Below are 18,093 nucleotides of genomic sequence, written 5' to 3'. Positions count from 1 at the left end.
TGGGAAGTTGTTTATTGTATCCACATTTGGCAGTATTATCATATTCCGCATTTTTCGTTAATTTGAAGTTGTTATATTTATATTGTCATCAATATGTGATAAGTTTACCTAGTCTAGAGATTAGGTACCATCACGACTCATGTGGTGGAATTCGGGTCGTGACATTGCCAATATCTATTCTCAAATAACAAAATTTATAAATCATGAAATATATATAAATACAATCAATTAAATTTATTTTTCTTACAAAATATGTGTAACTTGAGATGGCATATCAATTAGTAATTATAACTATAAACATACTGCAACATAATCTAGAATTAAAAGGATCTTATTACCAATAAAAAATAATAATTAATAAGATCTTTAATGGACATGAATTAGAACGCCTAAGCAATTTTCTGTTACAGAACGTAATGAGCCATACAACCTATACAAAATTATCAATAAGTAAATTTAAACTGACAATCGTACAACAGACATTAAATATAAAAATCACAACTGACAGCTTTTTAATTTGCAGTTGTCTATTCTATTATTATTATGTAACTTCAAGAGCCTAAAGGTCATAAAAATTTATCTCAAATTACAAGTAAGTTTACGTCCTTACGCGTCGACACTATCAATGAGTTTATGATGAAGAATATAAGATATTCTTTTATATATAAGTGTTCAACTCTTCCTTATTTTAAATTTGATTTTAAAGTTCAATTAAAGGAGTTGCCATCCTATGACTATTTAGGTAAAAGAATCCTAAACCTAAAGGTACATTAATTGTTACTATTTGTTATGAACCAAACTTTTCAATGAATACAAGCTAAAGTGAATCCTTAATCTATATTTTGTCAATTTTGAATTCTCTAAAAAATAACATTTGTATTTTAATAACAATACATGTGGTAAGTCTAAGTTGAGATTAGATAGGCACATAATGTCACGACCTCAACTTCTCACCTTAGGATGTCTTGATGGCACCTAATCTTTAAGACTAGGTAAGTCTATCACATGTTGATTGTTAATGGAGTTTAACTAACTTAACAGCAATACATTAAATACTATCTATAACAACATAGCTGAACCAACATCAGTTACATAATCCCAACACCAGAAGTACAAGTCATAAGCTTTTCTAAGAGTAACTAGAAATAACAAGTACATCACTGTCCCGGAATAACAGTAGACAGCAAAAATAAAATACAACAGAAAGTGACTTCGGGCTCTGCGAACGTCGAGCAGGTATACCTTGAATTCTCTAGCCGCGCAGACATAAGTCTCAAAACCAACTCGATCAGAAGTATCTGGATCTGCACAAAAATATGCAGAAGCATAACATGAGTGCACCACAACGGTATCCAGTAAGTATCAAGCCTAACCTCGGTAGAGTAGTGACGAAGTCAGGTCAAGATACTTACCAGACATGTAAACATATGCATGATATAACAAAAAGCTAACAATGGAAAGAACATCAATGTAAGACCAACCGCAGAACAATTACAAATTTACAATCAATAGTGAGAATAATGGAAGAACGAATGGCAACAAGAAACAACTAGGTAATAAAGCAACAACATAGTTAGAATACCGGTAAAATATGAATGAATTCAAATAAGGACGACCGATGACAACTCAATCCCTCAAATCATTCCTAATGCATGAATTACAACAAGAATTACCCGAGGTACCACTACTCGTAATCTCAAATCATAAGTCACAACTTCCAAATCTTACATGTATGGCACCTCGTGCCCACATTTTTTCAAATTACTTTCGTACGGAAAAATCCACGTGCTACCATGTACATTGTATCCGTGACAAATGATAATTAAAATGTTCAAGAGATTTATTTATATCTGATTAGGCATAATAACAGTTTTGAGTAAAGTAGGAAATCAATGAGAAAATGAGTTTTATTTAGTGTAACATCCTGAAATATTTCTAAGTGTTTTAAGACCATTAAGAAGATTGGCGGGTGCCAATTATATCAATTCGGATATGAACAAGACTGGTAATTTGAATGATATCAATTGATCATGATAATATATGTATGATGTGCATTAAAAATGGTTTAGGGTCTAAGAAGACCCCTAAGGCTAAGTCAAGTTGAAAATTATATGATGGGATAAAGTTTCAAGTGAGCTTGCACAAGATCTAAATTCAAACGAGCATAACTGTCAAGGTATGAAGATTTATATCATGTATAACCTATCGGAATTGTGTAAGAATTCTTCGAGAATTGTATCAAATTTGTATCTTAATTGTATTTGATGTATCAAGACATGAAATAATAGTTGAAACAACACCGATACAAGTATAATACAATCTTGTGTCGGAATTATATTAGTTTTTAAAATAGTAACGTGTATAGGTAGAAAAGTTTTAGATTTTTTATAATTACTGTGATGGGTCTTCAAAATTGTGTAGGATCCTATTTTGAGAAAATGTTACTGTACAAAAAAAACCATTTCTTTGGTTCCGTTTCTATGGCAAGTATGGCTTCTTTTTTGGTTCAAGACTTTTTTTGTCCATTTGTATTTTTCTTGTGGCTCTTTACACCAGAAGCGAGTATCTTGTATAGAGTTTTCGAGAAATTGGAAGAAAATATTGGTGAAATAATATTGAAAGAAGAAGTTGCTTCCAGATCTGCGTAGAAGAAAAGGGAAGGAGGGGAGTAGAGAAAAAAAAAGAAAGGATATAATTCAATCCCTTAATTGAGTTACTAATATGGGGTGAGAGCTTTTTAAGGGGGAATACATACAGTTTCTAAAAAAAAACTAGATATTTTTGAAAATTACAAAATCTAGAGAAAATGGATAAATAAGTTTCTATTATAGTATACATAGTAAAAACTCCCTCGAATCAATCCAAATACGTGCTTACATCCATTGATTTGAGCTTCTTACTCTTGGGCCTTGGCGCATTACTTGTGCTATATCCGTTGATTAGCCAGTGTTGACTTTGAAGTTAGGGCAAAGGTCCAAATATGTCCTTATACTATATGAAATTGAGCAAATTTGCCATTCGTTAATACTTTAGCTCAAATATGCCCTTACCGTCACATAGTTGGTCCATATATGCCCTTAGAGTTACACAGTTGGCCCATATATACCCTTTTCGAAATGGAATTCACCCAAACTAATTAGCTATTTCTTTAATTGTATTAAAGTGTATTACAAATACTATTTTCTTTTTATTAGTACTTTTTTTCTTTACCTTTCTCTTTTCTTTTCTTCTCTTTTTTTTTTGCCTTTTTCTTTCTCCCTTATCCTATTTCCTCCATTACTGATGTCTTCTCCATTTTCATCACCAATTTCACTTGACAAAACTCATAAATTCCATTCTCCCATAAGGTAATCAAGTTTCAATTTCACTGGCCCTCTAAATAAATAAAATTAAATTATTTCAAAAATTATGGTTTAAAATTTAAAATAATAAAAACATCTCAATCTTTAACAATACTCAAAAGACCAAAATATTTAAATTATTTTCATAAAGATAATTTAATAATTAAAAGCCAAGAGTTCAAGTTGTAGTGTTATAAATTTGAGTTGTTAGTCTTTTTTCAACTGGACATTTTTTATTTTTTTTAATTAACTATATATGTAAATTAGGGGTGTACATGGAACGGGTTGATTCGATTTTTTATCAAAATCAAACCAAACTAATTATATCGGTTTGGATTGTACGGTTTTGTTGGATTTTTGGATTTTTTGTTACATAAATATTATTTCAATCTTACTTTGTTAAATTTTTTAGAATTAAATATATGTTCAGTAAAAATTAAAAAATTAAAAAATATATGATCTATAAAAATATTCTTATGGGAGAATTTTCTTAGTAATTGAAATTTATGAGATTTGTCAAGTGAAATTGGTGATGAAAATGAAAAAGACATGAGTAATAGAGGAAATCGGATAAGGGAGAAAGAAAAAAAAAAATGAAAGAAAAGAAAAAAGATGAAAGAAAAGAGAAAGGTAAAGAAAAAAAAGTACTAATAAAAAGGAAATAGTGTTTGTAATACATTTTAATACAATTAACGAAAGAACTAATTAGTTTGAGTGGATTCCGTTTCGAAAAGGGCATATATGGGCTTACTGTGTAACTCTAAGGGCATATATGGACCAACTATGTGACGGTAAGGGCATATTTGAGCTAAACTATTAACGAAGGACAAATGTGCTCAATTTCGTATAGTATGAAGGTATATTTGGACCTTTTCCGTTGAAGTTATAAAGTGTCTAAACCAATACTATAAGTTATAAAGTGTCTAAACCAATACTAGTTATAAAGTGTCTAAACCAATACTATAAGTTATAAAGTGTCTAAACCAATACTATAAGTTATTCTTACTATCCTTTCCTTTTCCACTCACGAAGAAATTTTAATAAATACGATAGATTTTTTTTTTTTGCCTTCTTAAATTTTACATTCCCTCTGTTTACTTTTGTTGGAGAGTTACAAAATTAGCGAATTCAATTGCATTTTCGTTCTTTAAGTTGCATTGTGACCATCACCAACACTAATGAAAAGAATTTTTTTTTTTAAAAGAAAAAAAAATTGCAAGTTGCATCTCTTTCATATGTCTACTGACAGAATGAGAGGTCTATAGAAGAACTAACAGGTAAGAACCGCAATATCCATATCGTTCCTCCATTATGATGTAAGGGTGCCATGTGGGCCGGTTAGGACCGGGACCGGCCCAGGACCGCAAGCTCACATGGGCGGTGGACCTAAACGGTTCTAACCGGATAGGACCGAGACCGTAGGGTGGTGGGACGGGTGGTGGGACGGGTGGTGGGCCGGGTAGTGGGACCGGGATCGGCTGAGAAGTAGGCTGGTTCAAGCGGTCCTAAACGGTCCTAAACGGGCCCAACGGATAATTTTAAAAAAAAATAAAAATTTGACCGTTTGGCCATTTAAAAACTAGCCGTTTGTTCTGCCAAAATAGTCATTGGCTATTTGCAAAATAGCCATTTAACCCCCTAAATTTTATTTTAACCCCAAACTTTTTATAATTACACTTTTTTCCCTATTTTCAACTATAAATACCCACTCATTCTTTTTATTTTTCTCACAAAATCATCAATCTCTCTCTAATATTCTTCTATAATTGCTTACTTAATTGTTACAATTTGTGCAAAATTGTGAAGTTGGTGAATTGAAGTCTTCAAGTCTTCAACGATAATTATTTTTCAACAAGTTGTTCGTCAATTAGGTAAACTCGTTCCAACTCTTAAGTTTTAATATTATAGTTTTGTTTGTTTTATTTACTTTGCTTGATTAATTAAGATGGCTTATTCCCTAAAAAAAATATTTAGTAAAAATAAGAAAAAATCCAAGTGTGGTGAATCTAGTGGCCAATCTGTTCCTCCTCCACTTTTCCCGGCTCCCCGGCCGAAACCTGTTACCCGTCCTACACCTGCTATTCTTGATAACGATAATAGTTTATTACAATTTACCGAGAGTCAATTTTGCCATAATATTGCACCCGGTGAACAATTAAACCATGAATATATGAATGCTCTTCATGGTAATCCAACTATTGATTAAAATGATGATGAAGAAATAGATTTTGATGAAACGCAACCGGATGACGATACACCCACTAGTCCTGCTCCTGAAGTTAACCCAACTAATAATAATCCAAATGATCCCCCGTCTGACCCTCCTATTACTGCCCCTACTTTTTCTAGACAACCTTCTAAACGGGCAGAAATATCTCTTATTTGGCCATTTTTTACTCAACTAAGAGAAAAAAATAGGGCTAAGTGTAAAACTTGTGGCAAAGAGTTAGCTTTTAAATATGTTGGAAGTCGGGAGGGAGGGGGAGGGGGGACGGGAAGTTTGACTAGACACATATTGCTACACCCTCAAGATAAAGCTAGATATTTTCGTATGAAAGCTTTGGCCGAGGGGACAAGTGCACCTAGTCAGGCTGATCTTAGTACCGAGTCAAATCAATTTCAACCGGAAATTAATACTGTTACCGGTGGTATTTTATATTATGATCCAAAAAAAGATCGGGAAGAATTGGCAAAAATGGTTACTGTTATGTGTTTACCCTATAGTTTTCCTTCTAACCCTCACTTTGTGCATTATATTAGAAAAGTTTATAATCCTACTTATAAAGGTTTTCCTCGCACAACCGTAAAGAGTGATATTTATACATATAAACATGAATATGAACAATATTTGCGCTATTTATTTACTCATATAAATTGTCATGTTGCTATTACAACTGATATTGGTAGAAGTGGTAATGACTGTGATTACCTTACTGTTACCAGTCATTGGATTGATGAGGATTGGATAATGCAAAAGCGCATTATTACTTATAGAATAATTAATTCACGTCACACATGGTAGTTTATTTCTAGCACGATTACGAATATTTGTAGATATTTTTGCATTAGTGATAAAATAATATCAGTTTCAATGGATAATGCTACTAGTAACACAAATGTTGTAGCCTTGCTTACCACTACACTAAGTCTTGCATTTAGTAACATTTTTCATATTAGATGTATTTGTCATATTTACCATTTAATTGTGGGTGATGGTATGCGAATTTTAAATGTTGAAATTGAAAAGATTAAAATGGCTCTTAATTGACTTTTTTATTCAAACCGTAGAAGTAGACTTAGAGAATATTTTAAAAGATGCGATGAATTTGGCCTAAGAGAAAGAAAGGTTCCTAAACCTTGTCCAACTAGATGGAATTACATGTATGAAAGTTTAGTTGTTGCATATGAATATAGAAACCCCATAAACTCAACGTTTAATGCTCATGTAAGTGATGATGATGAGCACCTTACAAATGCGGATTGGGCTAATGTTAAAATGCTTGTAGATTTTTTAGAAAAATTTTATATTGCTACAAATGTATTTTCTGGGCAATATTATCCTACTATTTCTAATTGTTTAGTTTATATTGCAAAACTTGCAAATTTGTTTGATCATTTTTTAGAGGGTGGGAAAATTTATCAACTTGCTATTGATTCCATGAGAAAAAAAATTTAAAAATATTTTTTTCCTATTCCCCCTATTTATAGTGTTGCTGCATTGTTAAATCCTACTATGAAATTAGGAGGTCCTCAATTTTGGTATGAAACTGTTTATAATGGTTTAGCATTTGAAGATGAGGAGTTGTCTAAACTTGCGGACGCAATAGCCTCAATTAAAATAAATGTTCAAACTATTTATAATGCTTATCAAGTTGCATTAGATCATGCTAGACCAAATGTTCCAACTCCTTCTTCTTCTAGTTCTCAATCATCTAAAAGAACTGCGGGAGTAAGAGCACTTAGTGCTTAGGCAGGGTTCAGGGGATTCTCAAGGTTCTAGTACTAGTGATTTTTCACAACTAAATGAGCTTGAAGTTTATTTGTCACAGGGAATTGAGGAAGTGAATCCCGACGGCTCCTTTAATATTTTGGAATGGTGGAAGGACAAAGAAAAATACTTTTCGATTCTTTCAAGGATGGCCCGAGATATTTTAACTATTCAAGCTTCAACAGTGGCATCAGAGAGCGCTTTCAGTCAAGCAAGACTTCAACTCGGTGATTATAGAGCGTCTATGAGGGAGAGCTTGGAAAAATCAGTACTTTTCAGAGATTGGATCCGTTCGGAAAGAAGAAATTTTGGACTTGCTGAATCACAACCAGAGGTAGACGAAGCTTATGAAGAAATGCTAGCTGAACTTGCGGAGGATGATGCTTCGCCTGGAAGCGGTGATGACCAAGCTTCATTTCCGCCACCACCAACGAAAATTCCTCCGGACCTTGAAGGATTTATGAAATTTGTAAGAGATACCATGTAAATTAATATGTAACTTGTATTTTGGCACATCTTGATTAGTTTCTTTTTCTTCTCAATGGTGGTATTAGCACCTTGTTGTGCTCATTCCATAGAGGGGAGGAAGACTAAGAAAGATATTGCCACGATCTTTTAATGCTATAATAAAAATATAACGCATTGCTTTGAATATCTCTTTACAATATTTTTGTCTTTTTATATACCTTAAGCTATACATATAGTATAATATAGTATATACTATACTCTCTCTCTCTCTCTCTATCTATATGTATATATATATATAGTAAGATATATATATATATATATCTTAAGCCATATTCGATAGTATATAAATATATATATCGAATATAGCTTATATATATACTATACTATATATACATCTTACTATATTAAGATGTATATATAGTATATCGTAAGATGTATATTATCGAATATGTCTTATATACTATGCATATATATATATATATGAGAGAGAGAGAGAGAGAGAGAGAGAGAGATATCTTAAGCCATATTCGATAGTATATATATATATATATCTTAAGATGTATATATAGTATATAAATCGAATATTAATGTATAAATCTTAAGATGTATATATAGTAAATCGAATATAGTTTATATATCTTAAGATGTATATATAGTATAGTATAGTATATATATATATTATAACGCATTTCTTTGAATATCTCTTTACAATATTTTTTTCTTTAAAATTAAATTAAAAAATTTAGGTGACAATTCTATAATATAATTTACTAGGAATTGCCTTAGATATTTTTATTACCATTTTTTTTCTCTAACTTGTATAAAAATAATTTAAAAAATAGAAAGTATCCGTTGAGCCCACTTGGGCCTGCTTAGGACCGTTTGGGCCCGGGACCGGCCCACTTAACATGGGACCGCTAGTTCGTGGTCCCGGTCCCGGACCGATTCCAACAAGAAGCCCGCGAGGCCCGAGACCGCTTAGGACTGGCCCGCCTAGGACCGGCCCACTTAAGACCGGACCACTTAGGACCGGGTCTGTGAAGCCCACTTAGGATCGGGCCCGGCCCACATGCCACCCGAATATGATGGATGGATTGGTTGTAGAATTTTTACTCGGCTTGACCATAAATAGCATTACGATAGTATTTGTAAAATATTATTAGCTAATTAGTTTCTCATAAATCCTTTTTTTTTTTCCGTAAACTCTATGTACTTTACTTTTTTTTAAAAAAAATTTCAACTTCAATAGAATATTGTCGGCCCACTTTCTATTTTTTTTTATTTTATAAAAGTATAGAATTGAGTAGTCTCGGGAAAATTACTCTCGTACAATCTTCTAAGAATTTTTCTAAGAAAAACAAATGTGCTAGACATTTACTCATCATTATGACATTTAATTTCTTTTAGTTAGGTGACTAGCATGGGTAGAAAGCTTTACTTCACTTAATTACCGAAGATCATGTTCCAAACTTTGCAATCAATAACAAATCTCATTTAAACTTTTGCAGTAAATAAATTAAATTGCTTCTTCATTTACCGAGAAAATACATTAAAGGGTACAAAAGGCACATAAGATTATCCTTTTTATATGTCGCTTAACCGAAATTTTTTTTGGTCCAAAAGTATTTAGTTATTCTTTCTACCACCCTTGTTGGTATTTTTCCTCTTTAGGAGTTACTCTAATTTGATAATGCAAAGAACAAAGAACACTTCTAATCTACAATTAATCTGTGATTAATTGTCATACCTCTCCACCATTAATTTGTTGTAATATTTCTAGATTTTATGTATATGCAGAGTGGAAAAATGAAGTTACTACTTCATAAATGGTTCACATTCATTCATATGACAGTTTCTTAACTTTTGTGACTTCGTTTGTGAAAAGATACAAATAACTTTTCAGAAAGTTTGAAGTTACTGTCTTTATGACAATTTTGTCATTAAACCAAAATAAATGTTACATAACATTAACTCACATTTGGCCTTTTACAATTTTCTGATATAAGAAAACGTAAATGATTTGCCTATATAAACATCATCATTTGTGAGCTAAAATACCAACCAAAAATAGTATTCTCTCATCCTCTCAAAAGACTATTCTTCTTCCTATTTTTGCTAGGCAATTCTTTTTTGCAAACTCCAAACTTTCAGCCACGAGTGCACGTGTTTGGAAGTACTGTGGAACCTTAGGGAGCGACCGATCTTAATGATTTGCAGCCAGTTGGACCGAAATCATTTTCAAGGCAATGGCTTGCCACGATACAGTATTTATTCGATAAGTTATTTCTATTCTTGGCCAATATTATCTACTATTTTTCTTACAATTTGAAAGTGACTTCGTATATAATATTGACTAATAGCTACCACTTTGAACAAAACACTTCCCGATCTATCAAAGCTTGAGCCTTTAGATGACAACAATTATAAGTGTTGGTCCTAGAAACTTTTAATTTTCTTTGAACAATTAGAAGTGGATTACGTTTTGTTTAACGAACCTCCTGCTGATGTTGTTTCCAATACTACTAATGTTGCTGATAGTTCTAATATAACTGCTACTGTTGTTGATGCTGCTAAAAAGAAATTTGAAAAGGATAATAAAACTGTTCGAGGGCATATGCTTAACCATATGACTAATACTCTCTTCGATTTGTTTATAAATTATAAATCTGCTAAAGTCATATGGGACAGTTTAGAGAAGAAATATGGTGCAGATGATGTGGGGAAAAAAAGTATGTAGTTGAAAATTGGATCAAGTTTCAGATGGTTAATGATAAGCCAATCATGGAGCAGGTTCACGAATATGAAAATTTGACTGCTGATGTTCTGAACGAAGGCATGGAGATGTGTGAGATTCTTCAAGCTAATGTTCTGCTTGAAAATTTTCTACTTTTCTGGAGTGATTACAGGAATCAACTGAAACACAAGAAGAAAAACTTAACTCTTCAAGAATTGATCAGTCACATGAGGACCGAGGAAGCAAACCGTCTCAAAGATGAGGATGCAAAACGACTTAAGGATAAGATAAAATTTCTCTCTCTTAATTTTTCTAAAGCTAACCTTGTGGAATCTGCTAGTACTTTTGTGAAAGACAGGTTTAAAGGTAAACAGAAGAAAGGCCAGAAGAAAGGATATATAAAGAAGTAGAATTACTTCAATAAACTGGAAGGCCAAATCCAAAAGTCAAAAGGACCTTGCTATGTCTGTGAAAAAATTGGTCACAAGGCTTTCCAGTGCAACCAAAGACAAGGACAAAGTTCGAAGTAGGGAGGAAAAACTCCACCCCAAGCTAACCTTACTAAAAGTGGTGATGTGATTGTTGTTGTGGTCGTAGAGGCAAATATGGTGGCTAACAAGATTGATTGGATACTGGACACAGGCGCTTCAAGGCACCTCTGCGCCAACAAGGAATTGTTCCATGACTTTGAGGAGTCTACTGATGGCGAATGTGCTTACATGGGTAACTCCACTACCGCAGGAGTTATGGGTAAAGGAAAAGTTCTTCTTAAGTTAACTTCTGAAAAAAATTTAGCGTTGAACAATGTTCTGTACCATTCGTAGAAACTAAATATCTAGTGCACTTCTCAACAAAGCAGGCCTTAAACTTATTTTTAAATCTAATAAAATTGTTATTTATCGTGGAGGAGACTTTATTGGGAAGTGTTACCTCAATGGAGGTTTATTTGTACTGAACATTGTTCAAGAGATTACTAGTAATGCAAGTACTTCTAATTCTGCTTATATTGTTGAATCTATTGATTTGTGGCATGGTAGGCTAGGTCATATTAATATTTCTTCTATAAAAAGACTTTAAAAATGGAATTAATTCCTGCGATTACTGTTGATAATTTTTTTAATTGTTATATTTGTATAGAAGCAAAATATACCAAAAAGCCTTTTAAAAATATAACTAGTAGAAAGACAGGATTGCTTGAACTAGTACATTCAGACTTACCTGATTTTAAGAACACTGTTAGTAAGGGTGGGAAGAAATATATCACTTTTGTAGATGACTTTTCGAGATACACTAAGGTATATCTTCTTAAGTCTAAGGATGAGGCTGAAAGCATATTTTTAAAAAATACAAAGCAGAAGTAGAAAATCAACTAGACAGGAAAATCAAGAGACTTAGGTCTGATAGGGGTGGTGAATATAGTACTAATACTCTAGAAGCTTTTTTTGAGAAAAATGGTGTTATACATGAGGTTAGTGCTCCCTATACTTCCCAACAAAATGGTGTAACTGAACAAAAAAATCGAACCCTTAAAGAAATGATGAATTCTATGTTTTTGAGTTCAGGTTTATCTGACAAGATTTGGGAGGAAGCTGTCTTATCTGTATGTTATGCTCTTAATAGAGTTCCTCATAAGAAGTTAGATAAAACTCCTTATGAGTTATGGAAAGGATTTGCCCCAAACTTGAAATTTCTAAAAGTGTGGGGGTGTTTGACTAAAGTTGGTCTACATGAATTTAAACAAGTAATTGTAGGACCTAAGACTTTTGATGCCGCTTTTATTGGTTATGCTCAAAACAGTGTTGCATATAGATTTCTATCTTTGAATGATCATTCTATTTGCGAATCTAGAGATGCAGAATTTTTTGAGCATGTTTTTCCATTGAAATATAATACTCCCACTTATGTGCCTAATAATACTTCTACATCTATATTTGTTAATTTTCATATTGTGTCTTCTTCTAGTATTACTGCTAATGATAATAAAAATGAACTTAGAAGGAGTAAGAGACGTAGAATTAAAACTAGCTTTGGTCCTGACTTTATCACTACTTTCTTGACTGAAAATATTGAGCTTGATCTTTTGAATTATGAATTAGTGTCTACTTATTTAATAGAAGAAGACCCTAAGACTTATGATGAAGCAATGAGGTCAATAGATGCTAATTTTTGGAAAGAGGCCATTAAAAGTGAATTAGACTCTATAGTTTATAATCACACTTGGGACTTGTCTGATTTTCCTAAAGGTTGTAAACCCATAAGTAGCAAGTGGATATTTATAAGAAATTGAGACCTGATGGTACAATTGAAAAATATAGGCTAGACAACGAAAGGCGCTGACTATTTTGATACTTATTCTCCTGTAACTAAAATAGCAACTATTAGAACTTTTGTTGCCTTAGCCGCTATTCATAATTTAGTGATACATCAAATGGATATTAAAACGGCTTTTTTAAATGATGATTTAGAGGAAGAGATCTATATGACTCAACCTGAGGGTTTTGTGATCCAAGGACATGAGAATAAAGTATGTAAATTGAGAAAGTCTCTATATGGTCTTAAACAGGTACCTAAACAATAGTATGAAAAGTTTAATAGCACACTAGTAGATAATGAGTTTGTTGTTAATAAATCTGATACTTGTGCTTATTCCAAGATGGTAGGATTAGATTGTGTGATTATATGTATGTAGGTGGATGACATGTTAATCTTTGGCCCTAATGTGGATATTGTAAATGAGACTAATAATTTGTTGTCTTCTAAATTTGAAATGAAAGATCTTGGAGAAGCAGCTGTAATTTTAGGGATTAAAATCAAAAGAACTGCTAATGATTTTTTATTGTCTCAGTCTCATTATATTGAGAAATGTTGAAAAGGTTTAATTATTTTTTTATAGTTCCTGTAAGAACTCCTTATGATCCCAGCATACACTTGAGAAAGAATAGAGAATCTAGTGTTTCTCAAACTGAATATGTTAAGATAATTGATAGTGTAATATTTTTCATGAATTATACACGGCCTGATATTGCTTATGTTTTAGTAGATTAAGTAGATATACTCACAACCCCAGTAGTGAACACTGGAATGCTCTTCATCGCTTGCTAAGGTATTTGAGAGGAACTATGGATTGGTGTTTGTATTTTAATAATTTTTCTACGGCTTTAGAAGGATTTTGTGAAGCAAATTGGGTTACTGACAATGATGAAGTTAGCTCCACTAGTGGCTATGTGTTTTACATTGGGTGCATGTGCTATTTCGTGGAAGTCTTCAAAACAGACTTGTATAGCACGTTCAACCATAGAATCTGAATTTATTGCTCTTAAGTTAGTAGGGCAAGAAGCTGAATGGTTGAGAAACTTATTGGCAGACATGCCTTTGTGGGAAAGACAAACTTCACCAGTGTCTTTACATTGTGACTCACAAGAGGCAATTGAAATTGCCAAGAATAGTATGTACAATGGGAAAAGAAGACATATTCGCATTAGACATGGTGCGGTGAAACAATTATTAAAACATAATATTATTTTCTTGGAATATGTAAGGTCCGAAAGAAATTTGGCGGATCCTTTAACCAAGGGTTTGGCAAGGAGAGTTATCCTTGAAACGTCAAGGGGGATGGAGCTAAAGCCCGTGGATTGAGGAAGTATGGTGGATACCCGTTCATGGTCAAACGAAGCTATATGAGACTTCAATATGCACTATATTTCCTATCCCTATGACGTGTGATAGTGCTTTATAAGGTTGAGCCTATTTTGCTCTTAATGATTCCATAGCCTTAAGGTGGTCTATATGTTGATAGACTTGATGGAATCACCTACGTGAGTGTAAAGGTGCGGTCGCCTTTTATGAAAGACTTGGGATGTCTTTATAGAGCACTCATGAGACCCAATGTGTGTGCATGACCATAAAAGTACTTTATTAGTATCGTGGAGTTTGCATAAAATTAAGGATATAATATGTGTATTGAGGGTCTCAACTCATGTCCATTCAGTTCAAGAGTACTTCACTTTGTGGATATTAGTCGTTGCCTCATTTCACTACGTGTCAATTCAAATCAAAAGATATTGACACTTAAGTACATGTTCCTTCCTTTTGCCTAGGAATTATTCTTATTCTTTATCTTTGCATTAGTGGGGGATTGTTGGTATTATTCCTCTTTAGGCGTTACTCTAATTTGATAATGCAAAGAACAAAGAACACTTCTAATCTACAATTAATCAGTGGTTAATTATCATACCTCTTCACCATTAATTTGTTGTAACATTTCTAGATTTTATATATATGCAGAGTGGAAAAATGAAGTTACTACTTCATAAATAGTTCACATTCATTCATATGACAGTTTCTTAACTTTTGTGACTTCGTTTGTGAAAAGATACAACTTTTCAGAAGGTTTGAAGTTATTGTCTTTACGATAATTTTGTCATTAAACCAAAATAAATGTTACATAACATTAACTCACATTTGGCCTCTTACGATTTTCTGATGGAAGAAAACGTAAATGATTTGCCTATATAAACATCATCATTTGTGAGCTAAAACACAAATCAAAAACATTATTCTCTCATCCTCTCAAAAGACTATTCTTCTTCCTATTAAACCAAAATAAATGTTACATAACACATTTGGCCTCTTACGATTTTCTGATGGAAGAAAACGTAAATGATTTGCCTATATAAACATCATCATTTGTGAGCTAAAACTCCAACCAAAAACATTATTCTCATCCTCTCAAAAAATATTCTTCTTCCTATTTTTTCTGGGCAATTCTTTTTTGCAAACTCCAAACTTTCAGCCATGAGTGCACGTGTTTGGAAGTATTGTGGAACCTTAGGGAGCAACCGATCTTAACGATTTGCACCCAGTCGGACCGAAATCGCTTTCAAGACAGTGGCTTGCCACAACATAGTATTTATTCGATAAATTATTTCTATTCTTGGTCAATATTATCTACTATTTTTCTTACAATCCTTATTACTCCAAATAATGTAGTCATTAATTATTCATTTAAGAAAATGTAAAAATAATTTAATCCAACACCTTTTATGATTACTGCCATTAAATAATTTTTTTGAAATAAATGTGTCCAAACGGAAAGATAAAAAGAGCTGAAAGCCGGAGGGAGTAGATAATTACTAGTACTACATTACTTAATTTGGGCGACTAGCATAATTGTTAAGGGCGTTAAGAAAGTTTAACTTCTTAGGAGGGAATGGCATTTTGAGTATATATTATATTCGTTCATTTAGCAGTTAGCACAAAACAAACAAAATTCATTCTGTAATTTACTGAGGAAAACACCAAACTAGAGGCTGTAAAAAATACACAAATTCTGCATATAAATAGTAACTCTAAAGAATGTCCACAACATAGTTTAATAGGTCCACGGCAACAATAAGCCAAGGAAACGTCAACATAATTTAATAAAAGGGACAAATAAAATAACCTCAATCTCTTCCTCATCTTAAATGATCTAAAAAGAAGAAGAGAGAAGATTGAGTAATAATAAAAACAAAAAAAGAACTCTACATAAATCCAAAATGGGAAAAATAAAACCAACAAAACGAAAAAGCTATACTCCATATCTCCATAGGAGAAGCAGCAGAAGAGGTCACTATTTAGAAGAAAAGACCAAAGACAAGAGCTACAAGAGAAGCAAAAATGGTGGGTACAAAAATGGAGGAATCAGAAGCAGGAGCAGGTGCAGGGGCCTCCATTGCAGCCACATTTTGGATACCAGACATGGCCACCAAAACCATGATGAGAGCCACCATGAAAATCTTCATTTTCATTGCCTCCATTATTGTAGAATTTCAAGAACTTATTTTTAAAAGAGAGAGAGAGAGAGAGAGAGAGAGAGTGATGAATGAAATGCACAAGGGGCAGAAGAAGAAAGATGCAATATGAAGGGATTGTAGGTGGGGTTGGTCTTATATAGTGGAAAGGGGTGTCTTACGGGCAGGGCTGACCGATGAGACCGTTAGTCCAACCACATAAACAATATTCACTGTAGTTTGTTTTATACGACACTCTAACACTTTTATTTAATTTAATTTTTTTATTTTATTATTATGATATATTTTTATATTTATAAATATCATGTCATGTTTAAAAATTACGGGGTTTAAAAATTTCACTTTTTTTTTTAAACTCTTCCCAATCAAATAATGTCCAATAAGAAAACTTGGAGGGAGTAAGAAATTTATATGACTTAACTCTGATTGTGGGGTTATCATACAGCTGTTGCCAACGGTTGTTTGGTCATTTGTACTCCTTTTCGCTGTCTGAATGGGGGACCTCACGTTTTGATTTGAGGCAAGATAGAACTATTGAAAAGACAATCACTGCCCTAAATTTGAGCATGTTCTGAGGCTGTTTTCTGAGTATGGAAAGGGTAAACTGGACATTCCAAGAAGGTGCCATTGTTTTTATCTTAAGATATTTTAGAGGAGTAATAATTTTTTTTAAAAAGTATTTGGTGGTTTAAAATATTGACGTTATTGAGTGGAGGAGTGGTGTGTTGAGCTGTATGGATCAGTTGAATTGCTTTTTCTCAAGCAGTCAAATGAGTACATATTCCTCTGCAGAGAGCCAATTTCTTTATTTATCCTTGATATGAAATTGGATAAGGAGACCTCAATGTTTAAACATAAGGATATTATTCAAAGCTAGTATTAGTACCTGTGAGATGTGCTGTCTATATAGCATAGTGAAACTTGGCAAATTTTGATTTGGCTTGTTTGATTACATTACATCATGTTGTTTTAACCAAAATTTAATAGTCATTCTGTTTTTCAATACAATGTACCAAATAATAAAATTACTATGATATTAATTTAAGCGAATCACATAGTCATTGCATAACTTTTTTTTATTTTTTTGTTATTACATTATCCACTACTAAGTATTATTACGTTACCTACATAATTTTTTATTAGCTTGTCACTCATCTAATATACTTTTCGATTGATTTCTTTTTCCTAATAAATGGAGAATAATGATAAGGACATTAAGTCAAGTAGGAAGCTAATAAGCTCACATGGCAATACAATTAATATCATTCACTAATTCTCTCTCTCTATCTCTCTCTATGTATATTCCTAAATTTATTAAAGTTTAATTCAATTTTTACAATTCTTCAATTGTCTAACTCAATGAATAATATTTTGAGCATTATTTACTAACTGCAGCTTATTCTTGAATTAATTCAAAAGTATAGATATCCTCATAATATATCTACTCCTTCTTTTTATATTTTTTTTCTACCACAATTTTTTAATGAAATTTTCCCATTTAATATTTTACCTATAATCAAAATATTATAATATTTAATATTAAATTATAATTTTGAATTCGTCAAAGTATAAACAGAGTAGTTACTTTTATTATTTTGGTCAAAAACTTGTTGGCTCTCCAAATACAAGCAAGTATACGTGGCCGTCAAGTAATAAAGTAATTCGAAAGTCGGTTGTCGAACCTACAAAGACTTAGAACAAATGTCAACTAAGTTAACTCAAATTAATCTACTGTCCAAGGTGATAAAAAATGTTGATTTTTTAACTAAA

At 32.5% G+C, this 18,093-nt stretch overlaps 1 protein-coding gene across 1 annotated transcript; it reads right to left on the bottom strand.

The window, feature by feature from the left end:
- Positions 1–15,841: 15,841 nt before the first annotated feature.
- Positions 15,842–16,442, bottom strand: LOC117277777 (arabinogalactan protein 14-like). Its single transcript, XM_033657164.2, has one exon. The coding sequence runs from the start codon at positions 16,327–16,329 to the stop codon at positions 16,147–16,149; it is 183 nt and encodes a 60-aa protein (XP_033513055.1). The 5' UTR covers positions 16,330–16,442; the 3' UTR covers positions 15,842–16,146.
- Positions 16,443–18,093: the final 1,651 nt, after the last annotated feature.

Source organism: Nicotiana tomentosiformis, chromosome 3, assembly GCF_000390325.3.
Source record: "Nicotiana tomentosiformis chromosome 3, ASM39032v3, whole genome shotgun sequence".
In the NCBI taxonomy this organism is placed as follows: Eukaryota; Viridiplantae; Streptophyta; class Magnoliopsida; order Solanales; family Solanaceae; genus Nicotiana; species Nicotiana tomentosiformis.
Note: the sequence above shows the minus strand (reverse complement) of the source record. Positions and strands in the feature narration are given on the sequence as shown.

Coding starts and splice junctions, on each gene's coding strand:
- LOC117277777 (XM_033657164.2), bottom strand. CDS start 16,329: ATGGAGGCAATGAAAATGAAGATTTTCATGGTGGCTCTCATCATGGTT.